This window comes from Haemaphysalis longicornis, unplaced genomic scaffold, assembly GCF_048455015.1.
Source record: "Haemaphysalis longicornis isolate Haplotype H1 unplaced genomic scaffold, Haemaphysalis longicornis Haplotype H1 scaffold_1, whole genome shotgun sequence".
Classification (NCBI taxonomy): Eukaryota; Metazoa; Arthropoda; class Arachnida; order Ixodida; family Ixodidae; genus Haemaphysalis; species Haemaphysalis longicornis.
This window is the reverse complement of record NW_027526203.1, coordinates 257,348,845-257,374,183: the sequence shown is the minus strand read 5'-3', so window position 1 is coordinate 257,374,183 and position 25,339 is coordinate 257,348,845. Positions and strand designations below refer to the sequence as shown.

Below are 25,339 nucleotides of genomic sequence, written 5' to 3'. Positions count from 1 at the left end.
GTGCATCCAGCGGAGAGAATAAGAAACACGTGAAACCAAGGCTTCAAGTACAGCTGCTGGCTGCGCAGAAGGGGCATTATTCTTCAAAATAAATTCAGGACTTAATGGACCAAAGCTACACCAGGGGCATAAGGGAGGTTGCACTAGAGGCCTCCATCAGAAAAAGTTCATATTTTAAAGGAGCCATGAAAACAAAAGGCAAGTTTGGTTCCTTCCAAACATTGCCTTGTTAGAATAACACTGACACGACTTTTAGCGCAAACCACTAAAATCAGCTATATAATTAGGAAAAAAGGCAATGGCCATGTGACCAACTAGCTTATGTCCTGCACTAGAACCTGTGATGTATTATGGGCAGCTGTGCAATTGGCTGAGGCCGGCAAAAGGAAACGCAAGTTGAAGTTATGCAGGGCTTAAAAAGCTTGCAGAACGAGCTTTTTGTGCTTCAATTTAATGCTTATTATTTTCATTGCAGTAATAATGGTGGGGTGAACAGTAGAAGCTGCGAATGCATACATCAACGTGGAAGCACCAGTGTGCACTGCCCGCACTATTCGTTTTAGCTCCACAGCAGTCCAGCGCCTTGTGGTTGTCTCACACGACACTGGGCAATTGGCATAAGCGACATTGTATTACATGAACCTGTTTGTCAAGCATACCAAATGTTTCACAAAATGATTAATATCAACCAAAACAAAAACAAGCCTGGTGCAAATCTGGTCAAAAACAAAGCGAGTGCAGACCGCGGGCCTGAGCAGTATTATGGTGCTATCTAGAGGAGGGATGGTAAATGAAGCCCAGAAAGACATTTTGTCGTCTGCTGTAGCCCTACTGAACATACTTGAAAGAGTGCTGACCCGAAATTTTTGTGTTATGTTTTTTCGCTTTAATGGGTACCAGCCCACTAACCATAGAATGGCACATTACACACTCGGTCGCAGTGAAAATAATTATTCACGGCCTCATTTAGTCATGTCAGTTTCGGTTTCGACAAAAAGAACACAGAGGGGGCCGCCATGACAGGAGAGTGCTCGTGACGTCACCGTTTTCGTCGCACCACTGCCGGAGGGGACATGCGCACAGACAGGCCGTGGTCTCCACCATTTCCACGTGTCCGGGCAACATGAAGTCAGTCCCCAAACCCGTGACGTGATACACACGCCGGAGCAGCGTGCACTAACTGCAGCCAGCGCGGTGGCCACGGCACGGGGCCCTCATGTCGGCAGTTTGGTGCTAGGAGGACCAGATGGCGTCATGCTGATGCCGATGTCGTCATGTCGCACCGGCTCCCCGGAGAACGAAACTGAGCTCTCCGAAATTGTCCTTTCGTGTGTTTTTGTGTGCTGTTTTTTTTAGGTTTGTGTGTGAACAGTTGATACGGTCTGGGCACCAATGTTGGAGCCCGCCCGATACAAAGGGTACGACCACAGATCATCATCATTGCGAAAGGGTGTCCGTTCTAAGCTTTCTCGTGCACACAAAGATTAAAATGGGTTTAAAATATGTCATACTGAACGGTTACAGCTGAAACTTGCTGGGAGATATCTCCATATACAAAGGAAGCCTTTTACGTAGTTATCTCAGCTTTGAAATGTTGTGTCAGTACTCCTTTGCCATTAGTTTCAAATATGTGCCCTGGACACGTAATCACTGATATCACAAAGCACACAATTTACTGGGAGAATTGAAATTTTCGCTTAAATTGTGTAATTTCTCAGTGAATAAAGCATTGTTTACTGCTGGACAAGCACTGGAGCCACTATAAAACACCTAATCATTCGAATAAAACAAACTTGTATTTTGTCTTCATGGCCCCTTGAAGATGAGTGATGTGACAGTATTACTTCGCCGCGGAGGAAGAGCTTTGAAATGGAGCTGGTGTATTCTCCATTCATACTGTGTAAGCACTGAAAGGTCTGCTATGAGAGCAAGGCTAGGGTCTCATTTACATGCCTGCCACAGGAGCCCACACCCACCGCCCAATAAGCACAACTGGTGGCTCTTTCAATCATTGTTGCCCGTGACGGGGCATTTTCTTGGCATGCACACCACAAATCGTATTTTTACCTTCATGCACAAAGGGCACTCTTTTCATACGTCTTGCAATGCCGATGACTGAGTGCTTTGCCAGCAGCCACTGAATGGCAGCCAGTTTGAAGTTGGGCCCAGCATGCCAACCCCACTCATCATCAGTGGCGACTGAAAACAATAGCTCAAAGGTGCAACGACAGATGGCCGGAGAACGAACTTCACTGCGTAGGCACTGCGCTAGCTGAAATCACACATTCATTCTCTTCACAGTATTGCCATTATTGGTCAGCATACCAGCCTCCCCCTCCTCTCCACACTCCAGTTGTCGCTGCACCTGCATACAGCATCAGGCAGCTGCTGTTGTCTGGCTGTCCCCGGCTGCTAGCCATGATGTTCTTCAGTGGACGCTTGATGAATACGGCTGATAACCAAGACAGCTGCGGATGGTTAGCAACCATAAAAGATCACTCAATGAGCCTGGTGACACTCTCGCGATAAATAATGTTGCCACCGCATGGTTGTGAACTGGTAATGTCAGGGTATGAAGTGCACATTGAGTCCACAATTCATTTAGCACCTGGTACATTTCCCACTGCCACTGCTCCCTTCTTCATCCTAGGGCCAGCAGCTAGCTTGAACTCTTGGTCAGCAGGAAATTTCAGACTACTTGGCAGTTTCACATGAATGCTCAAACAACCCATACCTAACATAACACGAGCATCACATAATTTTCTAGCTGGTGCAATGCATTTTGTGTTGGTTATTTTCTTCTGCGAACATTTATGGCTTGGTGCAACATTGCAGCCTTAACCTTCTGCTCCCTATTTTTTTAAAATATGCCTTTATGCCTCCCACAGTCACATTCGGGTTATTTTTATACTGGTTTTGTGAGGGAGTCACAAAACCAGTATATCGACACATTCTTCACTCTAAGAAACCATTCACTGCTGTCTGGAAAACAAGATTAAAACTCACCAAATCGCACTACTGACTATATTCATCAGAAGGCCAAAATGCCCTGTGCATTCTCTTATTACTCGCAATAAGCATGAGAGGTCTCTGGTATACACCTACCCCTTAGCAACCCAAGAATTGCTCGACCAGCCTTTCGGGGTAGTAATTAAAAATTAACTCTGGCTTTTATGTTTACAACTGTGAATATTTCGCAAGCATAGGCCCGTAAATGTAGGCCTGTTTCTGTTTTTAGGGTTTCTAAATTTCTAACAGAGTATTCGAAGTCTCGGCATAAAACCAGTCCATCATAATTTTGACAGTCATTTCACAGGCGTACTCGAGAATGCGCCCATGCACTTGCATCCGTCTTGTGAATCGTAACAACGCATGCTTTATTAATCACGGTTTTGCCGTTTCGCTCTCTTACGTGATTACAATTAAGCACAGACGTGAAACATAACGATTGATTAGTAGATGGAGATATATAGTGACAAAAGAACAATGCGATAAAATGAAATTAGAGGCAGAAAAAAAAATGTCATTTGTGTCGATATCACTCTGTCTGTAAGCGCCGTTCCACTGAAAGGCGTTTTTTTTTTTTTTTTTTACTGCTCTACAGTGGGCTGGAGCGGCACGTCCTATTAGCACGGAAACATCGTAAATCTATTAGCGCGGAAAGATCAAACTGCACTGGTTATACGTACTGATTGCATGTGCACCGGCACTCACTCACGGCCGAGTTGAAAACTTTGCACACGTTCGCGCCGTGTTCCCGGGCTTGCTTGCTTCAGATCGGACTAGGGAATATTCAAACCATATCCACCCTATCCAGGGAAAAAAGAACGGGGACAGTGAAGATCCCCAGTACGGACGTTTTGGTCCAGGGACTGCGGTGCACGCGCTTCGTCTTTCCCTGTCGCACACAAGCTCACACACGACTGTAGCACTCTGCGAAGTTTCACGGGGCGCTTCCTTGTTCCAAACGGTACTTGATAGGACCGCAAAAAGTGTACGATATGATAGCCATCCGGATGGTATGTTAAATATTTCGTCGACATTGCACAGCGCAAAAGACACGTTCAGTGTGAAGGACGCAAGAACGGCGCTGATTCTGTCCTCGTCTTTCAAGCTTATCTTGAGCCGCCCCCGTTGAATCGTTGAATGTCACAACGCGCTCATTGAGCTCGTTAGTTATAGCCGTGTTGCATCCACAGTCCTGGGCGCTATGGTCTCAGCCATAGAGTTTCTTAGGTCTCAGCCTCCCACCGACTTCTTCTCTGCTCTGTATACGCTCATTCACTTCGCGCATGATCATCCCAAAACTTGCTTCCAATAAAAATAATAAAATGACGCTTTGTTTTCAGTTAAAGTGTTGCCAATTTTTCAAGGCCACCATGGTGGCCAAACTTTTGCTACCAAATTTACAATTATATTTGCCCCAAAATAATAATGTTTTTGCTTAAATACCAATGTAATTTGTCTTAAGTAAGTTTAATTGGCACCATATTGCAATCAATTGCTTATATTTGAATTTAATTACTTTGTTGCCAGTATTTAACAACTTAAAAACAATGTGGCCAACTTTTTGATATTTATCCAAACAGTTACCTGCATGTTTAAAGTTTTTATAATTTTATTATTAACATACAACACTTAAGTACTTAATTTTCAGAACTTTGGACTTTGGATTTTTGGAATAAAATATGTTGGTTGCCAGACGTTCGCGCCGTTCCGCGTCCGAAGTCTCACTTGAGCTCTTGGGGTGGGTTGGCTGAGGTAAGGTGGCTTAGCTGAGGTAAATAAATTCTGTATGTGTTCAAGAATCCTCTGCTCTCATTAAAAGCCACATTCACATTAGAACCGAGATAGGTCCCTCACTGAAATCAAATCGTCCTTGACACCTAGCATGATCCCTAGTCCACGTGACTCAGCGGCAAGGCGGGCTGTAGGAAAGCCGCGGATCAGCAAAGCAAAGCTTGAAAGAAAAAAAAAATGTTTGCCACACAAAATGAATTTTATTGGTTCTTGCAGCTCGAGTTAGAAAATAACCATGAGAGGATGATCTGCCAAGTGGTGAACAGGAACACGGACAGTTTCTTCCCCCCATGGACAGGACGTCCGTCGTGCGTCGTCAACGCCTGCGCAGCAGGGGTCGATTTAGTGAATTGCCCGTTAACGTCGTTGCGCAAGTACGTCGGTTCTGCGCTCTCTAGAAAACGGGGTATTCATAAATCAATCGTCTTGAGCGGACCACCGAAAAACCAAAGACGCCTCGTCAAAAAAAAAAAAAAAAAAATTATCCTTCCAAAAATGTGAAAACGTTTTGAACAGCTGCATTCATCAGCTGTGCTTCTAGCTTTCCTGTAACTGTGCGTAATATTCGCAGCCACCTCTTTAATAGCCTCCTGTGATAAGGAGGAGACGTAAGAATAACGTCAAAGCCTGCGCCCTCCGTCGAGCTGCCGGCGCCTGGTCGAGAGAGCAGTTAGTTTCGGCGTCAAAGTTTTTCTTCCTCTGTGTCAAAGAGGTTGCAGCAGCGGCGGTGCGTTCCGTTACATGAGGAACCCCGCCACCCAGGATTTTGTGTGTGCGTGTGTGTGTGTGTGTGGTGTGTGTGTGTGTGTGTGTGTGTGTGGAGGGGGAATTTGACAATATAAAATATAATAATGTATAAATTAAAATATGAAAAACATAAATGTAAATAAATAATACAAATATACATAAATAATAACTATAAAGAATAAAAATATATAAAGAATATAGATCACTAGTAGTCGTCCAGTTTTTCTTATTTTTCACACAAAAAATAAGCGTCAAAGCAGCCGCCACAACATATAATATTCGCCCGCAGGAGGAATATAATCGACAAAAAAAAAAAAAAAAGAGACGGGAAGCCTTTTTGCCATTGCCCGAAGCATGGGACCCGAGTTTCGAAGTAGAATGGGAAGGAAGGAAGGAAGGAATGATGAAGCAAAAACGGCCTTGTGTACGAGATTTCGGCGCATGTTATTAGGTGGTCAAAATTAAGCCGGATCAGCCCTGTATTACGGCGCTCCTCATTGCGTATGTATCATGGGCGCGTTAAACCCTGCCATCAATCAATCAATAAATCAATCAATCAACCAAGGAAGGAAGGGATGCTGTGAGATCAGTGTGGGAAGGAAATACCACTAACTTCCTGAAGGCCTTCTTTTCTGCCGAAGTCAATGCTGATGATGATGTTTGGATTTTAATGGCACAAGGCCAACTATAAGGGCAAAGCAACGTTTATAGAACCAAGGTTCTATAAACATTGGGGCAAAGAGCGCCAAACAAAAGTCATTTCATAAGAGTGACCTGAAAGTATAAGTAAATCGTTTCAGTAAAAATAAACAAAGTAAAACACAACGTAATGAAGGTATAACTGGTGTAAAGGGCCAGGTTGTCAAAATGCATGATAAGAAATGTGATGTAAAAACTTTACGTTGGTAAGAAACTCAAAAACGCGTTTGATTGAAAACATGGGCTCGTCTCCTAAGACGTACGGGTGTTGTGGAATATATGTCGCGTGTATAGTTGTGGGAGGTGTTTACGTCGTGTTGCGTCAAGTGTTTTGCATTGAATCAGTATGTGGATTACGGATAGTCCCTCTCAACACCCGCTGCACATGGGTCTTGGGGATCCAGTGAGCAGGTGGGAGTGTTACATGTGTGCGGCCTATCCGGCCGTAACCTTGCCAAGGCAACTTCTGTGTGTCGGTTGTGTGAATCGGTTGTGTATCGTCCCGAGTGTGGTCTTACAATGTGCAGTTTGTTGTCTGTCTGTTCACTCCAATGTTTTCGCCATGTTTTACGTAGTTGTTGTTTTATGTGTGGTTTGAAGTCGGTGTAGGGTACTGTTGTTATGTGCAACGTGTTTGTGAGTGCAGCAGCGGCCATTTCATCATTGCCCGCGATCGCTGGCTGAGTGGCCTGGGACCCAACCACGGAGCAAGATATCTTGCTTCGTGGACCCAACAAACAGTCACCTCAAGGTTTGCACCATATGCCGACATAATTGTCCTAAGAACAAGATTGACCCAAGCAACCACCGGACGTCCGTCGGCCGTCCGCCGTACGTCCATTCCGGCTCTAGCGGATGTCCATATGACGTCCGTTTAAGGGCCGACGGACGTACCATGTACGTCCGTTGGACGTCCGGTTTTAACACTTCCGTACGTCCAGTCGGACGTCCGAAATTGGCTGTATTTTGGATGTTCACTAAAAATTTACAGAATCACATAACGACAAGCTAATGTTCTTACAACGAACAGTATAGTACAGTACACCGCGCAAGGATAGCGCACTACCCGGCAGACGGGCATACATGAACACAGTGAACTTGCTTCACGTTTCGTTAGCGGTTCTCAATTCTTATATACCCTTCGCCAAAGATGTCGTTAGAGTTGGTGAAGTGCTTCAAAAATATTAAAAAATTAGGCTTAATATTAGAAATATGCAGATGAAACTTGCAACCTACAAGCCAGGGTGTCGATGTACAAAATCTTTTTAATTGAAAAGCACAGTAGATTTTTAGTTTTTGCATTTATATCCAATTTACGTCTTTATTTTATGCTTCATAGTAACTTTTTACGTCCGTTGGCGGATGTCATTCGGACTTTTACATCCATTTCTGGATGTCCACTGTACGTCCGAAAATGTACGTCCAAAAATGTACGTACAGTGGCCGTCCAAACTGGGCCTTGGATGTCCGGCTGTATTTCGGACGTCCCACGGACGTCCGTGGTTGCTTGGGGATGATGTTATGATGGTAGGGATGATGAAGCAAAAACGGCCGTGTGTACGAGATTTCGGCGCACGTTAAAGATCCCCAGGTGGTCAAAATTATGCCGGAACCCTGCATTACGGCGCGCCTCGTCGCCTAGCGTCGGCGCGTTAAATCCTGCAATCTAATCAGTCAAGGAGATGCCGGGAGATCAGTGTGGGAAGGAAATACGACTAACTAAAGTATTCCTGAAGGCCTTCTTTTCTCACGAAGTCAAGCAAAGCGCGTAAACAACGTGCAGTCTCCTCGTGACCCTTGCAATAATGCAGAAGGACAAGAAACATCAGTACAGTTATACTCTGCTATGCCCGCTTAAAAAAAGGCCGTTAACCTGTTTATGAACTGTAAAATATGGTTTGCAAGGCAAAAGAGCGGGCGGCGCTCGCAAGCCAGTTCCGAGGAACAAAGATACAGCCGAAGCTTGAAATACGTCTGAATGCGAAAGTTTACTCACATTCGATCTACTTGCAATTGACAATTTGCGCTGAATATAGTCATATTAACCCATTTTTTTCTGGAAGCCTTTTCAGCACGACACCATTGTTATCCGTGTTCACTGGTCTTCCTGATTGAACACGAAATGTTGCTGCTTTCCTCGCTAGGATATGTTATAAATTCAGGCAAAATATATAAAGGGAAACCGAAACTTGGTTTATTTAATGGGAGAGGGACGGTTATTCCAGCTTGTGCAGTCCTTAGTATTGAAAATGCAGTTGTTTTAGCTTTCAAATAAAATAAAATAAATAAAAAAAATAAAATAAATACCTAGGATGAATATACGAATGCACTTTAAATTGGCGTCCGCACATTGACTACATTGCTTTTAAGGGTGCGCGGTCTGTTTCGCTATTGAGAAGCCTTAGTCATAAGAAATTTGGTATGCGTCGTGACACCTTAATGATTTACCGAATGTACGGCCGACGGATCCTTGAATTTGGATGTGTGCTCTTCTCAGGAAGCGCACATTACAAACTTCGGACGCTAGTAACGCTAGAACGGCAAGCCCTCAGACTATGTCTGGATCTTCCATGATATTTGCCAATAAACGTTTTATACATGGAAGCTCGAATTCCCACACTAGCCTCCCGCCTGCACGCCCTCACTGTTGATGAATTCCTAAGAGTTATGGCGTCACCCATATCCAGACCGCAGACTACCTTTGTAACATGGCCGTCGTTGCATTTCAGCAGCCCATGGCCCCGGTTCAAACGCCAAGTGATATTTGTACAATCTTTACTAGACCCGTTACGTGTGGCCCTATTATATGTTACCGTACCTAATCGTTGTGCCTCATCCTTAGATGTTGTTTTCGATTAAATTTTCCCCAGGAATGCTAAATTGCTCCCGTCGAATCTCTTATCCGGCCTTTTGCAGGATCACCTTACAGGTTTCCCTTCTCATGTCATTATTGCCGCTGATGCCTCCGTCCGAAATGAGAAGGCAGGCGTGGGTATTGTTTCTTCCGATTTAGAGTGTGCCTTTTCTCTCCGCCCTAGTAGCACAAATTGTTGCCGCAACGTTTCTGCCGTGTTGCCAATGTTGTGTAACGTTAGGCAACGTTACACAACGTGGTGACAATGTTGCCGAATGTGGGCCAACATAGGACACATTCAGCAACATTACCGCAACGTTTACAAACAACGTATAGGCAACGTTGCCCGTATGCACATTTTTCACGTTGCAGCAATGTTGCCAAATGTGGGCCAACGTTGGAGACATTCAACAACATGCACGCAACGTTTACAAACAACGTATAGGCAATGTTGCCCGTATGCACATTTTTTCACGTTTTAGCAATGTTGCCAAATGTGGGCCAACGTTGGACCCATTCAAAAACATTCATGCAACGTTTACAAACAACGGATGGGCAACGTTGCCCGTATGCACGTGTTTTCACGTTCCAGCAATGTTGCCAAATGTGGGCCACCGTAAAATCAGTGTTGGACGCATCCAACAACATTCACGCAACGTTTAACGCATAGGCAATGTTGCCCACATGCACATTTTCTTGCGTTGCAGCAATGTTGCCAAATGTGGGCCAACGTTGGATACATTCATGTAACGTTTAAAAACAACGCATGAGAAACTGCCATTTACACGCTTTTTTCGCGTTGCAGCAATGTTGCCGAATGTTGGCAAATGTTGATAAACGATTTCACGTGGAGTTACATAAGCTGCCTAAAAATTCAAATGATCCCGTACAGCACACTTGAATGTTTGCGATATAGTTACAGGATACGTTAATTTCGGGAGGTGGTTAAAAGTGATCAACGCGTACGTACAGTTTCTACATATTTAGCAATGCTCACGAAAAACCTTCAAATTAACATTGTCTGTGTACATGTTTATCTAGGTTGCCGCAATATTGAGGAATGTTGAATGTATAGCAGCTTTCCATTTATTTATTATGTGAAACACCACACTATCCCATGTTTTGGAGAAATTACGTCGCCTATAAAAGTTCAAATGGTTATGCCCAATGGACGTCTTAGCCACAGTTCACTGCAACGTTTTTAGATTAGGTTGGTTTAGAAAATGTTGGTTCACTGTACCATCGCCTCGTGTACTTTAATTACTGTACTTTAGCTGCATATAATACGGCACTTACACGCACACGCACGCACATAAATGAAATCCCCATTGTCAGCCTGTCTACTGCAGGACGAGGGCCTCACCCATGCAGGAAAGAAAAGTATTCTTTCCTCCTTGCACGGCACTTGCTTCGCGCCATCTCCGCGACCCCGACCTGCCCCGACATACAACCTCCCCCCCCCCCCCCCCCCCCTCCTTCCTCGCCCGCTCCATCGCAAGGGGAAAAAACGTGGCCGAGCTTTCTCTTCTCGCGCAAACCCTGCCGCAGCCCAAAACGAAGAATCTGACGCCCCCGCGCCGGCTCCCTCCTAGCTTCGCCCTGAGCACGGCTTTTGAAGCTCCTTTCATGGCGGCCGAGCTGGTGCGGGTCATTCAAAATGCAAAAAGGAAAAGTGCGCCCGTAGCCGAGAGGCAGCACTCGCGCCTTCTTGACTTTGCAACTTCCACTTGTCTTCCGGCACCCTCCCTGCTCAATTTGGCCTCCAACTTGTCCCTCCCATCCTAAAAAAGAACAAATCTCCCAAACTTTTCTCCTCTTTTCGTCCTATTTCATTCACGAGCGTTGCCTCCAAAATTCTCGAATCCATGGCGCTCGCACGCCTCGAATTATAAGTATGCACGAATCTGCAACTTGAACCCTGGGCCGCAGACGGGTTTTCCTCGCCAGCGCAGTGCCATTGGATTCAATTTCCGACCTTGTCTCTGCACTAGAAAACGCGAAGGCTACCAAAAACCGTGGCCTTTGTCGTCCTTTTGAACATTCGCAAAGCCTTCGACCGCTTACGCCACGAGGCTATTCACGATGCAGTAAAACGCTGCGAAATTACTCGGCCGTCACCCTCATCTCCCCCGACGTTACAAGACTGGACGAGGCCCGCCACTCCATCGCGCAAGAACCAAACAAGCAATACCCATACGCGTGGGTTGCATCATGCAATGCACCCGCTCGCATCCCAAGCATCAAATTTGGGTGACAAGAATCCTGCATGCCTACTCAGCAGGCTCCGTACTGCAGCCTCCGTACCAGTGCTCACCTACAACTGAATGAGAAAATCAACAGTCCCACTTGTTCTTCATCCACATAAATCAAGCAGCCTAAAATATAGAATCCAATTCGCGAATCAAACAAAGGCAAACCAGATTTCGCTCAAATTCCAAATCAAATAACTACCCGTTTCATTTAAAATATGAGTTAGAAACAGGCCAGAAAATATTTTGGAGCTGGAAAGACGGGGATGAGGGGAGATTTGAACTAAGACACACTTTGTGTGGCTGGGGCCCGTATATGTACACCACGCTATGAATGCGAATTCTCAGTGTAAGGAAAAATGTAAATTTGTGGACGTCCTAGTGATATCGCGTAATGATGTTATAGCACACTTGCAGTGATATCGCATGGATGACCACAAGCAGATGATCTTGGGTGAAACATATTGTATGGACATCACATGAATGTCCTGAAATGACATTGGATATTGTGACCATTTGTGGATATCCTATGGACTTTCGTGGTTTGCTGGGTTCAGAGGCAGACTGCAAAAACCCTACATCGATGTGTGATCATTTAGAAACACAGCTCTCGAAAAACTGCAGAAATGCATGTGGAGAAGTGTCACGCTGAGCGTGTAGATTCCTTCATGAAATCTTAAAGGAACCGTGAACGTTTGAACGTTTCTCAAAACGAAAGAAACGCGTGGTGCCGGTCCGACGGATGGCGTAGCCAAACTCGGCGGCAGATCCGTTTATTTTAGTTCCTTCATTTGTTGCATGATCACACAATATTATCCTAGAGTGGATGCAGCCTCGAATAAAATAATACCGCCATTCCGCGCACCGTGCGTTACAAGCCAGGTGCTGCACCGTTCTAAGACGGTCATTTTTTTCAAGATGGCCGCCGGCTGTTCCATGAATGAAATTCGTTTTTATTTCATTTTTTAGTAAGCGGGTAAATCTCATCGCCGTTCTTGGTGTTAATGAAAATATACCACAAATATGGCACCTTCGATTGAAGGTTGAGCGCGAACAAAATATTTTTTTGTTCAGGAAAAACTTACAAAAACACTCATTTATTGCTGTATCATTTTGTAAAGCTAAAAAAATACACTAACAGGCTTCGTTTACGTTGGAGAACAGAATTTTAACAGGTCAGGCAGGCAGATTCCCGATCATAGCCAATACTTTCTAGCCTCACCAAGTTATCAGTGTCGTGCGTGAGCTCGCGTCATCCGCAAATTCCCCCGCAATGATCGTGTTGGCAGTGGCATTTCTTTGTGTTGCACATGGGCCCGCGGCGATTTCCTCCACGTGTAAGAAATCGAACTTCTATTATTAGTCACGCAGGCGTAATTATTATAATCATCGAAAAACTACGTCCAATAAATATAAATACAGTATAGTCACTCGTTTTAACGAAATCGCTTTATTCGAAATATCGCTTCATTCGAAATTTATTCTGGTCCCAACCCAAACGGATGCATTTTAGGCCGCATTACTCGAAGCGCCAGAAGAGCTAATTCCAACATGGCGGGTGTGGGTTAAGTGGCGAGCGGAGGCGTCGCCGTGCCGCGGTGACCCAGTGGCGAGTCAAGCTGTCAACATGGCAGGTCAACACAAGCTGGTACTTCGCCGGCGGTTTTCTCGAGCCGGTCATGCTCGATTCGGGTGATCCCCATTTTGGGCAAACGGTCCAAATGCGTGGTAGGGTCATTGAACTTCGTCGCAACACATTGGTCAAGGGCGTGGACACGACGGTGCGCGAACACTGGCAATCGAACCGTAGAATTGGCAGTGTCGCCGAGAACGAGGCGCCGAAGAACTCTTGTGTTGCAAACTTCACGGCTGCACAACTCGGGAAAACAATTCCCAGTGATCATGCAATGCCCCTAATGCGAAACCGATCAGTTTTCATGATTGTGCTTTGTACGCCCAATTAGCGGTTAATCTTTTTATTCTTGCTATTTATTTATTTTTTGAGCTCAACAAACAACCTCCGTCTCGAGCCACGGCATCTGCGGCGCTTTTCAGCGCAAAACTCTCGTATAGCGTTTCGTGACGCCCGCACGCCCCCCTATAAAAGGGGCACTGCCGCTGCCAATTTTTGTGGGCGGCGACCATAGCCTCCTGCATTGCTTGGTCAAATGGTCAAATTGTAGCAGGGGTTGCTCTCGCCCGGCAAGAACATGAAACAGCCACCACAGCTTATTCTGAATAACGTTTTGCTTCAGTGAATACATTATGGTTTGATTCCTCGCAGCTGTGGCGTATAATAAGCTAAACTGGTTTAGCTTTTCTCGAGTGGTTGCTTATATCAATATACCGCTTATAACGAAATTTTTCGCCGTCTTGCTGACTTCGCTATAACGAGGGATTACTGTATCTGTATTCTACATGTTTCCTCTTAGTTTTACGGAATAGCAAGCTCAGTTTAAGCCAATCTTTGCAGCGCGTTATTTGTTTTCATCAGTATTTGTTCCCCCTCGCCCCCTACTTGTTGCTTATCCCTGCTCCACTTATATGTCCCATTTGAACTTCAGCCTTCGTAATATCGCTCAAAAACAGTCACTTTCAAAAGCAATCATGGCTTTTCTATACTCGTCGTGCTAGTCGCACTTTTCTTATGGAGTTGATGAACAAATTTTTACTTTTTTACGGTGAGGTGCCCACAATAATTTGAAGATATGACTCAACAACGAAGCACCTTATTTCTATACCCGTTTTTTTTTTTTCATTCACTTTTCCTAAAGGTATATACGCATACGACGTATACACGCAAAAATTTCTTGGCGGCGTGCATCTGACACATAAGTTTCTTGAGGACAGATTGGACTTACAATAACTCTAAGCGGCCGCTTTTGTTGGCTATGGACGCGTTTCCGTGAAGTCCAGTCCCCGCGAAATTTGTGAGCGCGTGCAATGAAGCGTCGCTGTGCCACACCTAGTAAAAAGCCAATCAATTAGGCACGACAGTCACACTCTGAAAAATCAATACCTGCAGTGTAAATCAACTTAGATCCGTGTAAATGACACCCAAATAATGACGTGTTTTAAGCAGAATTTCACTGATGTACGAAACCAACTTTTCCATTTTGCGAATGCGCTCTTATTGGAACATCCGTGCGCTCAACGGTTCGCACCAGCCCCTGCAGGCCGTGTCGCTCATGCAATTGGTATACCGATTGTCTCATCTTATAGTGTGATTTAGTTATTCTAGAAACCCACCACAGTGGCTGTTGTGCTAGCGCTGAGTCCAAGGATTGAGCCCGAGGACGCGGGCTCGATTGCAGGCCGCGGCAGCCGCTTTGTGCGTGCGTGCGTGCGTGCGTGCGTGCGTGCGTGTGCGCGTGTGTGTGTGTGTGTGTGTGTGTGTGTGTGTGTGTGTGTGTGTGTGTGTGTGTGTGTGTGTGTGTGTGTGTGTGTGTGTGTGTGTGTGTGTGTGTGTGTGTGTGTGTGTGTGTGTGTGTGTGTGTGTGTGTGTGTGTGTGTGTGTGTGTGTGTGTGTGTGTGTGTGTGTGTGTGTGTGTGTGTGTGTGTGTGTGTGTGTGTGTGTGTGTGTGTGTGTGTGTGTGTGTGTGTGTGTGTGTGTGTGTGTGTGTGTGTGTGTGTGTGTGTGTGTGTGTGTGTGTGTGTGTGTGTGTGTGTGTGTGTGTGTGTGTGTGTGTGTGTGTGTGTGTGTGTGTGTGTGTGTGTGTGTGTGTGTGTGTGTGTGTGTGTGTGTGTGTGTGTGTGTGTGTGTGTGTGTGTGTGTGTGTGTGTGTGTGTGTGTGTGTGTGTGTGTGTGTGTGTGTGTGTGTGTGTGTGTGTGTGTGTGTGTGTGTGTGTGTGTGTGTGTGTGTGTGTGTGTGTGTGTGTGTGTGTGTGTGTGTGTGTGTGTGTGTGTGTGTGTGTGTGTGTGTGTGTGTGTGTGTGTGTGTGTGTGTGTGTGTGTGTCCCAGACAACGCAACAACATCAAAAGGACATCATTGGGATGTCCTAAGTGGGAGGTCAGGGACATCCCACGGACATCCCAAATAATGCCCAGCAAGCTCCCGAAAACCTCCCAAGTGGAACAACAAAAAACGTCAATAGGACGTCCGAAATACTGCCAATGAGGTACCTTCTTGGGACATAATTAGATGGTTTTTAGGACTTTGTAGGGATACGAAATATTTTGTTCTAAATTTACTTGTATTCATTTTCAGGCATGCCAGAGCAGCCAATATTCTATTTAAGAGCCACAGTAGACCATTGTACAGGAGAATATTTATTTTGCATCATTCATCACTACACACAACACAGCAGTCTCAAATCTGAATGTCTTTGTTTACAATCCTGAACACTTGCAGCGAATGGGGAATTTTTTCGTTGCCTTGGTGCTGGACAGGAGAATATTTATTTTGCATCATTCATCACTACACACAACACAGCAGTCTCAAGTCTGAATGTCTTTGGTTACAATCCTGAACACTTGCAGCGAATGGTGAATTTTTTAGTTGTCTTGGTGCTGGAGGTCGGACTCAGTCGTGCATGCTTGTGGGACGTGCTGGATCGTTCGGTTGCCGTCGTGGAGCTGCAGCCCGCTCGGCAGCATGCCTAAACCACGACATTGAGGCCTGCTCGACTTCCTTCAGAGTCGCTGGTGCGGCCTTGTTGTCAGTCAGGACAGCTGCACGAATTAGAATAATTTTAAGTAGACACATGCAACTGGGCTTTCATGTTACAATACAGGTTTGGCCCTCTTGCTGGGTTGCCACTAATTGCTCCACCTGTGTTCTACTAAGCTGGTAATAGACTAAGCGACAAATTCTGTGACAACCTGCTTACAATCAAAACCGTTGAACACAGGCAAATTAGGTCCCCTTGAATGTTCAGAGGTCCAATGTGTTTTGTGAAGCACCATTACTTACAGAAGCCTTCTTTACGTTGACAGATAAAATTGGTTTGTACAAATTTGAAATAAGTCGAAATACATGCACAATGGAAAACTTACTACACAATTGTTCTTGCAGTGACCATATTTTTCACCTAATTTTATATAACCTGATGACTGTTCAACGTTTTAAACTTGCTTATTCTTTCCCCTCCACCCCACCCCCCGTGCAACATAATTAGTTACAATAGTATCTGATGACAAGTCACTAGAGGAAACATTAATTAATGTAATATCTTGTTAAACTGAACCTGGATAGCCTAATACAATGTTTTTCACTTATGAGTTTTGTTAAATAAGAGTGCATTTAGCCCAAATTGCATATGAGTATAGATGTTTGCTTTATGTTCTTTACAAGACAAGACGGGGCGAGAGAAAAAGCTGCTGTGGACAGCTTGATGACTCTCGCCCTGTAAAGTATTAAAAACCAAACAGTTCTTTCTCTCCTCCTGGTGACTTCTGTGCAACAAGGTTCAGCCAAACATTGCCAAAAATCACTTACTACACATGAGCTTGCAGATATTCAATTCACAGAACTTCTTCTTCCCCTTTGCACCAAACCAGCTGAATTCGACAGCTACATCCCAAGGCAGGAGGCTTTTCAGGATGCGGCTTGCTTTTTGCTTAGCTGAATTGCCACCCTGAATGACCATGTGCTTTTTCTGGTAGAACAGAGAGAATAAAACACAGCAAAAGATGAAGTACAAGAGCTCACTTGAAACATTTTTAGAAAATGTCACCACCTTGTACGATTTGACGCTAAAATATGTTAGGAGGGGGTAAATGATGGCACTATTTTTTATTTAGCCACTTAGATTCATTTACTAACTCAAAACTTAACAACAAACTAGAAGGTGTTACAGAAAAAAAAGGTTTGTAGTACACAAGCATTTAAAGACTACGGCCACTGTACACCAGAGATGCATAGAAGTTGGCACAGCATATTGTGCCAGTTCATCAAAACTCAAACTAATAACATACCAAAGCTAGCTGAGGTGCGAGTGGAAGGTTACAGGTTAATTTAAACTGATATCATAGTTTTTATGCACTCTGAAATCTTGTACAGCGGAATCTCGATTAACAGAAATTGTTTAAACGAAATTGCTGCTTAAACGGAACACTAGCCCGCTAAGTTGGTGTTTTGTATTCAGATAATGTAAAACGGAACTAAAATTTCCACGTCACCGTGTACACGGAACTGGAAACAGAATTTGTCCTACTCATTGCCATGAGCATCAACATTTATCGGTTCCAGCTGTTTCCTTTTTTTTTTTAACCTCGTTGGCCTAGTGAGCTTCATATAGTTAGTAGTCGCCGTGTCAGCGTGACAAATGCAACGTCGCAGTTCCTGCTCCGGTCATTCGGCCTCAATTCAAGACGCCGAGGTTACAGGGCTCAGCTCCTGCCGCCTTGTTCCCGCCATTGTAGTGCTATTTGCACTTCATTACCGTGTTACCGTCTTCTAAATTCCTGTCTCGTAAGCACTCGTGAAATTGAGGACTCTAGTTTCCGTGAAGATGCAGTTGCAAGGACTCAAACAAAAATAATTGATGCATTTTGTAGTGCACAGCAACTCATTGTTGCCAAAGCAACTGCTGTGCCTAAACATCTTTAGTTTTCTTGCTTTCTGAAAAACTGTCAGCTACATTCACCTTCTAGAGTCTATGAAATGGCATTTGTACACACATAAATTTGCACTTTCACACATTTATCTCCGTACACGGAACTCCTGTTCAACAAAACCAATTTTTTCGATCCCTTGAATTTTCGCTAATCGGGAGTCTCCTTCAGCCTCAACTATAAAGAATGGCAACAACACCTTGGCTGCTCAACATCATCGCTGCTATGTCAAGTATCTAGTTAGTCAGTGGAGCTAATGAGGAAACACATGCATGTAGCACTATCAGGACAGCAAGAACGTTATAGAATAAACTTATTTACCATTCCAGCCCGTGCCTCCTTGCTGCGAGAAAGTTCCTCGTCGAATTCTAAGAGGTCCTCAATTTTCGCAAAGGGGAGCTGAGGAATCTCTTGTGAATGGTGTGGTTCGTTCTCACTCCCACTGAGAAGCTGCGCCAAACATTGCGAATGCTTCTGCTGGGTCAGTTTGATCTCATTGAGAGTTGTGAGAATCCTCTGCATAAAAGCTGAAATGAGAATGATGCTCAGATTAAAATAGCCTTGAATTTATATTTCAGGACTATATGCAAAGTTTGGAGGCATCGTCATTAATCAGAGCCATGCTTGGCGAAGCTAAAAAATAAAGCACAATTTTTATATAACCTTTCCATGTTGCCTGCACATACTGCAACAAAATCACTTGAAAAAAAAAAAAACACTGTAAAAACAATGCAATGCCACGACATTACATATTTGTGGTGGTGGCTAGGCAGAACTGCCTTTCGCACGACTTACCAAGTAGTTGAGGGTCTGTTTCAAGCCTACTGCTATCCGGGCAACGCGGTATAGGATTGTGGGGGGCCCCTAGAATTAACAGGGAAAGAGGTAGAACACGAATTAGGGGTATGAGACCAAAAGAACACATTTATGCATTACAAGGTGAAAATGTCTCCAGCTTCAGAAAAGATCTTGTTACTAGTGTTTCAAGCATCGAAACAGATGAATCAGCTTAATTATCATAAACATCTCTGCATAACGACAACTAAAAGACCAAAATAGCCTGAACCAAAAGAAGTTCTGTTATGAGACAAATGTCAAAACCTGAAAAGTAAACGAAATAATAAGGCAACGAGGTCGCACCACAGTCATTACAGGACCACTGAATACCTACTGGCATAATTAAACTGAGCAGCGGGATCTTCCAAAGCTGCGCGCACAGTAATGGGAGCATCTGAAATGAAACATGCACATGACGGAAAGATTACGTTTATGTAGCATACGAAAATGGCTTCTAAGTGAAATAATTAAGGCACCACAGTCATTACAAGACCGCTGAATACTTACTGCTGTACCGAGAGTGCGCACTGGAATCTCTCGAACCTCTGTGCACAGGGGTGGGAGCATCTGAAATGAAACACGCACATCACACAAAGATTGTTTAAGCAGCACACCATGGCCAAGTCAGGGATTACCTTGCAATCCAGAACTTGCTGGTGTGTAAGGGCTCACACATGCTTGTGAAGAGCCTGCAATGAATGCCACATAATTTAAGGGCACATGAACAAGCAAGATCATGAAATGCACCAGTGAAGTACAACACTTATCAAGAGCAAGCAAAATTTCCTACCAGCTTGGGAGTAGCCAACAGTGGCTGAAGTGCTTTCCCAATCTGAAAATTAAGACCTCAGTAACACTCGTGAAGGCACGTGAATAAGCAAGCTCTTATGAAGTTCACCAGTGTACAACACACATCAAAAGCAAGCAAAATATATTTTTACCAGCTTGGGAGTATCCAACAGTGTGTTCGTTGCCAAAGGTGGCTGAAGTGCGTTGCCAATCTGAAAATTAAGGCCTCTGTAACACTCGCGAAGGCACGTGAACAAGCAAGCTCATATGAAGTTCACCAGTGAAGTACAACACAACAAAATTTATTCTTACCAGCTTGGGAGTAGCCAACACCGTGCTGGTTGCCAATGCCAACTATGGCTGAAGTGCTTGCCCAATCTGAAAATTGAGACCTCTGTAACACTCGCTCACCCATCATGCAAGTTTAGAGGCGCAAACTGAACTCACCACGATCTTGCACCCTTGGAGCCAATGATTGAGCTATAGGGCTAGGTGTGGTACCTTGGTAATAACAGTATGCCAGTTGTAAGTTGTCTGAACAAGCATGCTCAGAAACAATAATGCAATAACGTACCTGAGCACCGCACTCTCAGTTGAGACCGGTTAGTTCGGCGGTGTGGCGCATGCACTGCTGCCAAATCAGGTACACCTGAAATTCAAGGCAGGTTTACATTACTACATCCATCTTTAACAGCTGCATACATAACCACTATCTACTCTGATAATTGTATTGTAACAATACAGATATGAGGCCGTACTTGTTCTTTTGGGGAGTGCAGGTGGTGTTGGAGGCTTTGGAGGGACGTAATCTTCTTCATCACTTGCCGTTGTATCACTCCTGTTTGGGCTCTCATCATCATAATCCGACATAACAGCTGGGCGCCTCTTCCTTTTTCCTCGGCCTAACTCTCTCTCGCTGTTGGCATCTGAGCTATACTGCAGGCACTGCAGCCTCTCAACGGCTTTCTCATAAATGTCTGGAACAAATTGTTTTTTGAGTGCCAAGAACTTAAAACAAATACTTACCTATGTTTCCATTTAAAAAAAGCCTTACCGGCCAAGCCCTTCACCACACACTTCACTTCGACCCAAGTGTCTTCTGGTTGTGCACCATCAATTATCATTTTTCGCCGCTTGCTTGGGTTTCGTTCACCTGGCCAAAGGACCCTGTCTAGCGTGTCCCTTAGCCAAGTCCGATGAACGATGCCGAGGCAGTTGTCTTCCTCGGGGAATTCAACCACTGCAAACTCACCGCCTAAAAAAGTAGAGATAACTTAAAGGAAAGCATAAGATCAAGCACGCCTATATTGGTAGACTGCAGTGCCGAGAATGCATTTACACCGCTTGCATTAGTAACAACCATTTAATAATGCACAAAATGCCAACACTGCACGTTTTCTGCACAATGATTTGTGCCATCACTTCAGAAATAGCAAAACATTGGTTGGCGGAGCTTATTTAATGTTGATTTGAAAAAGAGAGGGGGGTGGGGAGTAAAGTCCTACTATGTACACACGAAATGGATTCATCTATCTGGCCGCTTCAGTTGCAATTTCAGTCAGATTCTTTGTCCAAAACAGCAGCCAAAAGATTTGTGACCGTGGATCAGAGTGCAACGCAAGTGTACACATAAACAATGACGGCAAAAATGGGCATTACAGCAGAACCAGTAAGAAAACGAAGTCGGCTATCGGCTTGCTGTTGATATTTGCTACACCTTCTCCTAGGGTGCATGACATAGCTTTTTCAGTGCACGTTAAAGATTGCCAATACCCTCAAAAGGACTGACAACCGATTTTTGTCGAGTATATTTTCTTTATCCCAATGAAAGGGTATCATTTATAACACCTTAACCTGAAACGGTTTTGCTGATAGCGCCCTAGAACATTTGAAATAGGAATTTTTAGATCTACCAGCCATACGTGTCTCGCGAAGAGGAAAGCTGGGAACCATGGCAGTGAGCCGTGCGGCAACACACTTTTAATGCACGTGAAATGAAAAGAGGTGCAGTAAAGCTCATTAATTCAAACTCACACCCTAATCTCGGCACAGCCCTGTATATTTCAATGGGGGAAAACTCCCGATAATTCGAACGCATCGGTATCCAGAACGGTTAATTTGAACTATGATTGAACTATCGCTCCTGGCAGAAGTAGTCGGCCCAGAGTGGTCACAATATGTTGCAAATCCAAACCAAGTTAAATTTACTAGAGATACAAAACAACGAAAAAAAAAAAAAACAGCGTGGCAGGTGCGTTACGCACCTGCTACAACTTTTTTCGCGTCTACAGAGGGCGGTGCACCACCGGCGCCATTGCTCCGGCCCGTGCAATCGTTATTTACGAAATCACCTGCCACAAACGTCTAGTTGCGTCTAATTCACAATAACAAGTCCAGAGGTGGCTTCTTTGTTTTCTGCCCGCGCAGAGTGGCGTGATTTCCTATCATTATGGCGCCCGTCCACTAATTCGAACTCTGCTTAATCGAACAATTTTACAGTACCCTTCAAGTTTGAACGAGCTTTTACTGTATTTAAAACTGGCCCTGGCTAAAAGAACAATAATGTACAAACTTTCCCATTCGTTTATGTGGTTCTTGAATCGCACGATGAAATGCGGGGTTGCTTGGACACGTAACCTAGTGTCACGCTTTGTCGCAACCTTTCAGACTTCAGAAATTTTCATGCGAAATTATAATTTTTACTTGTTTATTTATGAGTTCCTTAAGGTTACCCCGTATATAAAACGCTGGCTTCGATATGAGCTAGAGAACATGTACTCCACAAAAATCAGTTCTCTGTTCTTTTAATCCGTTGCCCTGAATGAAGGAATACAACATAGTTAAGGTGTAACTGCACCACATTAACCTCCTAACCCCCCTCACTTTTCAATAATAAACCACGGCTTGCATAAAACGTCACTATGCTGCTTACAGCATGTGCACCATTGGAAAAATGGCAAATTTTTTTCCAACTGGCAGCCTCACACATTTTGCTGCAACTTCTGAAAGTGGCCAAAAGTGAATGTCCGAAGGCTTGGAGGCAAGGTACACATCAAGGAGTGACGAGCCACACGGGTAGGAGTACAGGTCTTCAGTCTTTTCGTACTTTCTTCCAACTGCTACTGGTTGGTGGCTTAAAGTACAGTGGGCTATGTTTTCTATCTTCACAATGCTGCCATCCTTCATCAAGCATGCTGAATCTCTCCTGGTTGTTTTAAGCATGATTGGCACCTCACCAGAAATCTTGACTGATCTGTATTGAGGTCCAGTGCAGCCCAGTGGCAGTGGCCCGTTTTCATGCAGTGACGTCATTACAACACCAGTTGGTCCAGTGCTCGGAATGACCGAGGTCGATTCCTCCTGGCTGCTTGCATGGAATGTTGGGTGTCCAACCAGAGACCGCTCTTCTGCAATTCGATTGTAGAGCTGCTGCAAAGGCTTTTCTGGTTTGCGCACATACTTCTTTAGTTTTCCCATGTAGCTTTCAAATGGGAATGCGCTGTAGTTGTGCAATGACCCATGCATACGGACATCGTCTGCTACATGGATCAACCCATGAACATTGTGGGACACTGCATGCTTGCCATACAAAGTGATGTATGTGCTAACAAAGTGCCTCAGGAGCTTCTCTGCATAGTCTAAGTACTGAGCAGAATGTTTTGGACTGCTGAGTATGCTCACAGCACAGTGGAGTGTCAAAAAGTTGTCCATGAGAGAGTCTGAGATCTGCCCCTTCAACACCACCACTCCAGTGTACAGCAAAATAAGCCGGAATTCTGTCGCTTTCCACTTGTCGACGTCCGACAAACTTCTCGGTTGTCTGGACATATCTGACGGCACATAGTACCGGCTTTCAACATTTGCACCAGACAGCGAGTCCCTTGTTGCCTTGCCAATGCGGTATGACTTGTCACCTTTTGTCCAGAGCAGTATAAGCTTTCGCATAACTCCTAGACAAATCAAATGCATGTAGTCAAGAGGTATCTGACACACCATGTCAATGGGCAGTTCTTCTAAAATTGTTTCCCCAATGTGGTGCTCCTCTTGTTCTTTACTTCGGAAACTTGCATCTGTTCGCAGAGCCGCATCAAGTTGAGGGAAACACATCCGCCCTTGCAAGTGGTCCCCTTCAGTGACGCACTTCGAGCATGAAAAGTACCCACTGTGGCCTTTAATACCGAGTATGTACGACTTGGCCGGGGTATCGCAAATTATTGCCCCAACTTGCAGTTGCACCATACGGTTGCCCAAAACAACTCCTGCCTGAAGGGCACTTTTGAGGTCGGTTACAAATGGCTCAAGGAAAACATTTGCCTTCAGAGCTTTGGCCTGGCCATAGTACACACCAACTGGAAACGGCTCACTTCCTTCACAATTGGCCACCTGACAAAGAATGGGCCAAAACTGGTCTCGTGTACTTTTAGTCAAGGGAAGCCCATCAACATTGACATTGATGATTACTGGGTCAGGCACGCGAGGCACATTTCGCAGTGCTCCTTCAAGCCCCTCACGCAAGCCGAAATGACAGTACTGGCCTGTATCCATAGTGCGCACACTTTCTGCTGTCCTTGGCGTGTGTAACAGTGTCCTGGCGCTAGCTGGCAGCTCTGAAAAACAATGGTGCGTGCGCAGTATCTTCAACAGCTTCGTGACTGTAGCCTGCGGTACAGCTGCCTCCACACTCCACGCCCGCAGCTTTTCCTTAAAGGAGGTTACTTCAGGGTCCTCCCGCATGAAAGAGTCATCGCAACACGAGGCATCGCTTTCGATGCCACGTTCCTCACCAAGTCTTGGATTCGGCGGCACGATTAAAGATCCCAAAACAAGGGTTGCTGCCGCAGAAAAGTCGCCGGCCGGGAAGTCCGGTTGTGAGAGGTCAGGCGCAACTACTGGAGGAAAGCCTGCCGCTGCTTGCTCACGCGGCGCAGGTGGCGATTCGCAACACTCAGCTACCTCGAGAAATGTCGCAGCAGGGCTGCCAAAACGTTCAGCAGCACTACAGACCGTTTTTTCCCCAGCTGCTAGTATAAACTGCACGTCATTCTCTACTGCGCGACGCACGTGCCGGTGGGCAGTGGTCCTCGGAACAAAGGCCATGTTGAAATGTTCTTACGCTGCTATCGCGGCTCATCCGAAAATAAAACCACCACCGCGCACACACCGTGTAGATTAATCTGAAAATCTCACAAGGAATATTAACTCAAGTCACCCAAATGATGCGACCACATGTGTACTCACTGGGAAGCGCCATGCCTGCGCAGGGATCGGGCCGTATATCTAGGGGATCAAACAAGCCAAACAAATGAGAACACGCAGAAAAATAATACGTGATCGTAAACGCTGCACTCAGCCTTGGGATTTAATATGATTACCTTGAGTAAACGCACGGCGACGAGACCAGGAGCGCTGCCCGAGGTACGCACACGGAGAGGCACGGAGAGGAGTCGGAAGAGCCCGCGGTAGCAGCGCCAGCGAGCGCTAGCGGTTCCACAGTTTCGTAACCAAAGGCACGATGTTGGTGATTTTGATTGAAAACAACATGTAACTATAAAAACGTTACACACCGCTATTTAATAATCGCTGCGTTTTGGTACTGAAATAAGGCATTAAAATTATTTTTATACAACGTTGCAGAGGTGGTGGTGGCCCCTCTATAGTACAGGGTGAAGACACCCTTTGAATGGTCCCGAGCCGCCGCTATTGGGTCAAATTGCTCAAAGCAATTGTTATCGTTTTCCGCAAAACCCAGTAACGCGAAATAGATAAGATGATTTAACCCTCGCAAATAAACCGCGTTGCGACAAAAA

At 45.0% G+C, this 25,339-nt stretch overlaps 3 protein-coding genes across 5 annotated transcripts in view; all 3 read right to left on the bottom strand.

The window, feature by feature from the left end:
* The window catches only part of LOC144169422 (uncharacterized), a 29,623-nt gene extending 25,323 nt beyond the window's left edge, over positions 1-4,300 (bottom strand). For all 3 annotated transcript variants that reach the window (XR_013322445.1, XR_013322442.1, XM_077698562.1), the window contains exons 1-2: positions 3,690-4,300; positions 2,326-2,468 (exon numbers count right to left, since the gene is read on the bottom strand). Coding sequence is in view for 1 of the 3 variants with exons in the window: in XM_077698562.1 (XP_077554688.1) it covers positions 2,326-2,468; positions 3,690-3,698 (152 nt within the window). In the remaining 2 variants the exon portion in view is untranslated. The remainder of the gene's footprint in view (positions 1-2,325; positions 2,469-3,689) is intronic.
* Positions 4,301-15,617: 11,317 nt separating this feature from the next.
* LOC144144693 (uncharacterized) lies at positions 15,618-24,955 on the bottom strand. The gene is made up of 16 exons (XM_077676227.1): positions 24,905-24,955; positions 24,771-24,809; positions 20,587-20,787; positions 20,291-20,509; positions 20,107-20,181; positions 19,980-20,033; positions 19,845-19,910; positions 19,685-19,744; positions 19,534-19,575; positions 19,379-19,432; positions 19,251-19,310; positions 19,078-19,137; positions 18,702-18,770; positions 18,228-18,433; positions 16,789-16,948; positions 15,618-16,022 (listed from the first exon to the last, which is right to left on the bottom strand). Exons 2-16 carry the CDS (start codon positions 24,781-24,783, stop codon positions 15,874-15,876), a joined length of 1,488 nt encoding a protein of 495 aa, XP_077532353.1. The 5' UTR covers positions 24,784-24,809; positions 24,905-24,955; the 3' UTR covers positions 15,618-15,873.
* Positions 20,781-24,860, bottom strand: LOC144144685 (uncharacterized). Its single transcript, XM_077676216.1, has one exon. It carries the CDS (start codon positions 24,627-24,629, stop codon positions 22,461-22,463), a length of 2,169 nt encoding a protein of 722 aa, XP_077532342.1. The 5' UTR covers positions 24,630-24,860; the 3' UTR covers positions 20,781-22,460.
* Positions 24,956-25,339: the final 384 nt, after the last annotated feature.

What these genes read in the sequence shown, in the direction of transcription:
- LOC144144685 (XM_077676216.1), bottom strand. Translation starts at nt 24,629, where the DNA reads ATGGCCTTTGTTCCGAGGACCACTGCCCACCGGCACGTGCGTCGCGCA.
- LOC144144693 (XM_077676227.1), bottom strand. An exon ending in TGTGGTGAAGGGCTTGGCCG is followed by an intron (nt 20,510 to 20,586) that starts GTAAGGCTTTTT and finishes AATTTGTTCCAG; the next exon opens with ACATTTATGAGAAAGCCGTT. An exon ending in AACAGACCCTCAACTACTTG is followed by an intron (nt 18,434 to 18,701) that starts GTAAGTCGTGCG and finishes TTCTCATTTCAG; the next exon opens with CTTTTATGCAGAGGATTCTC.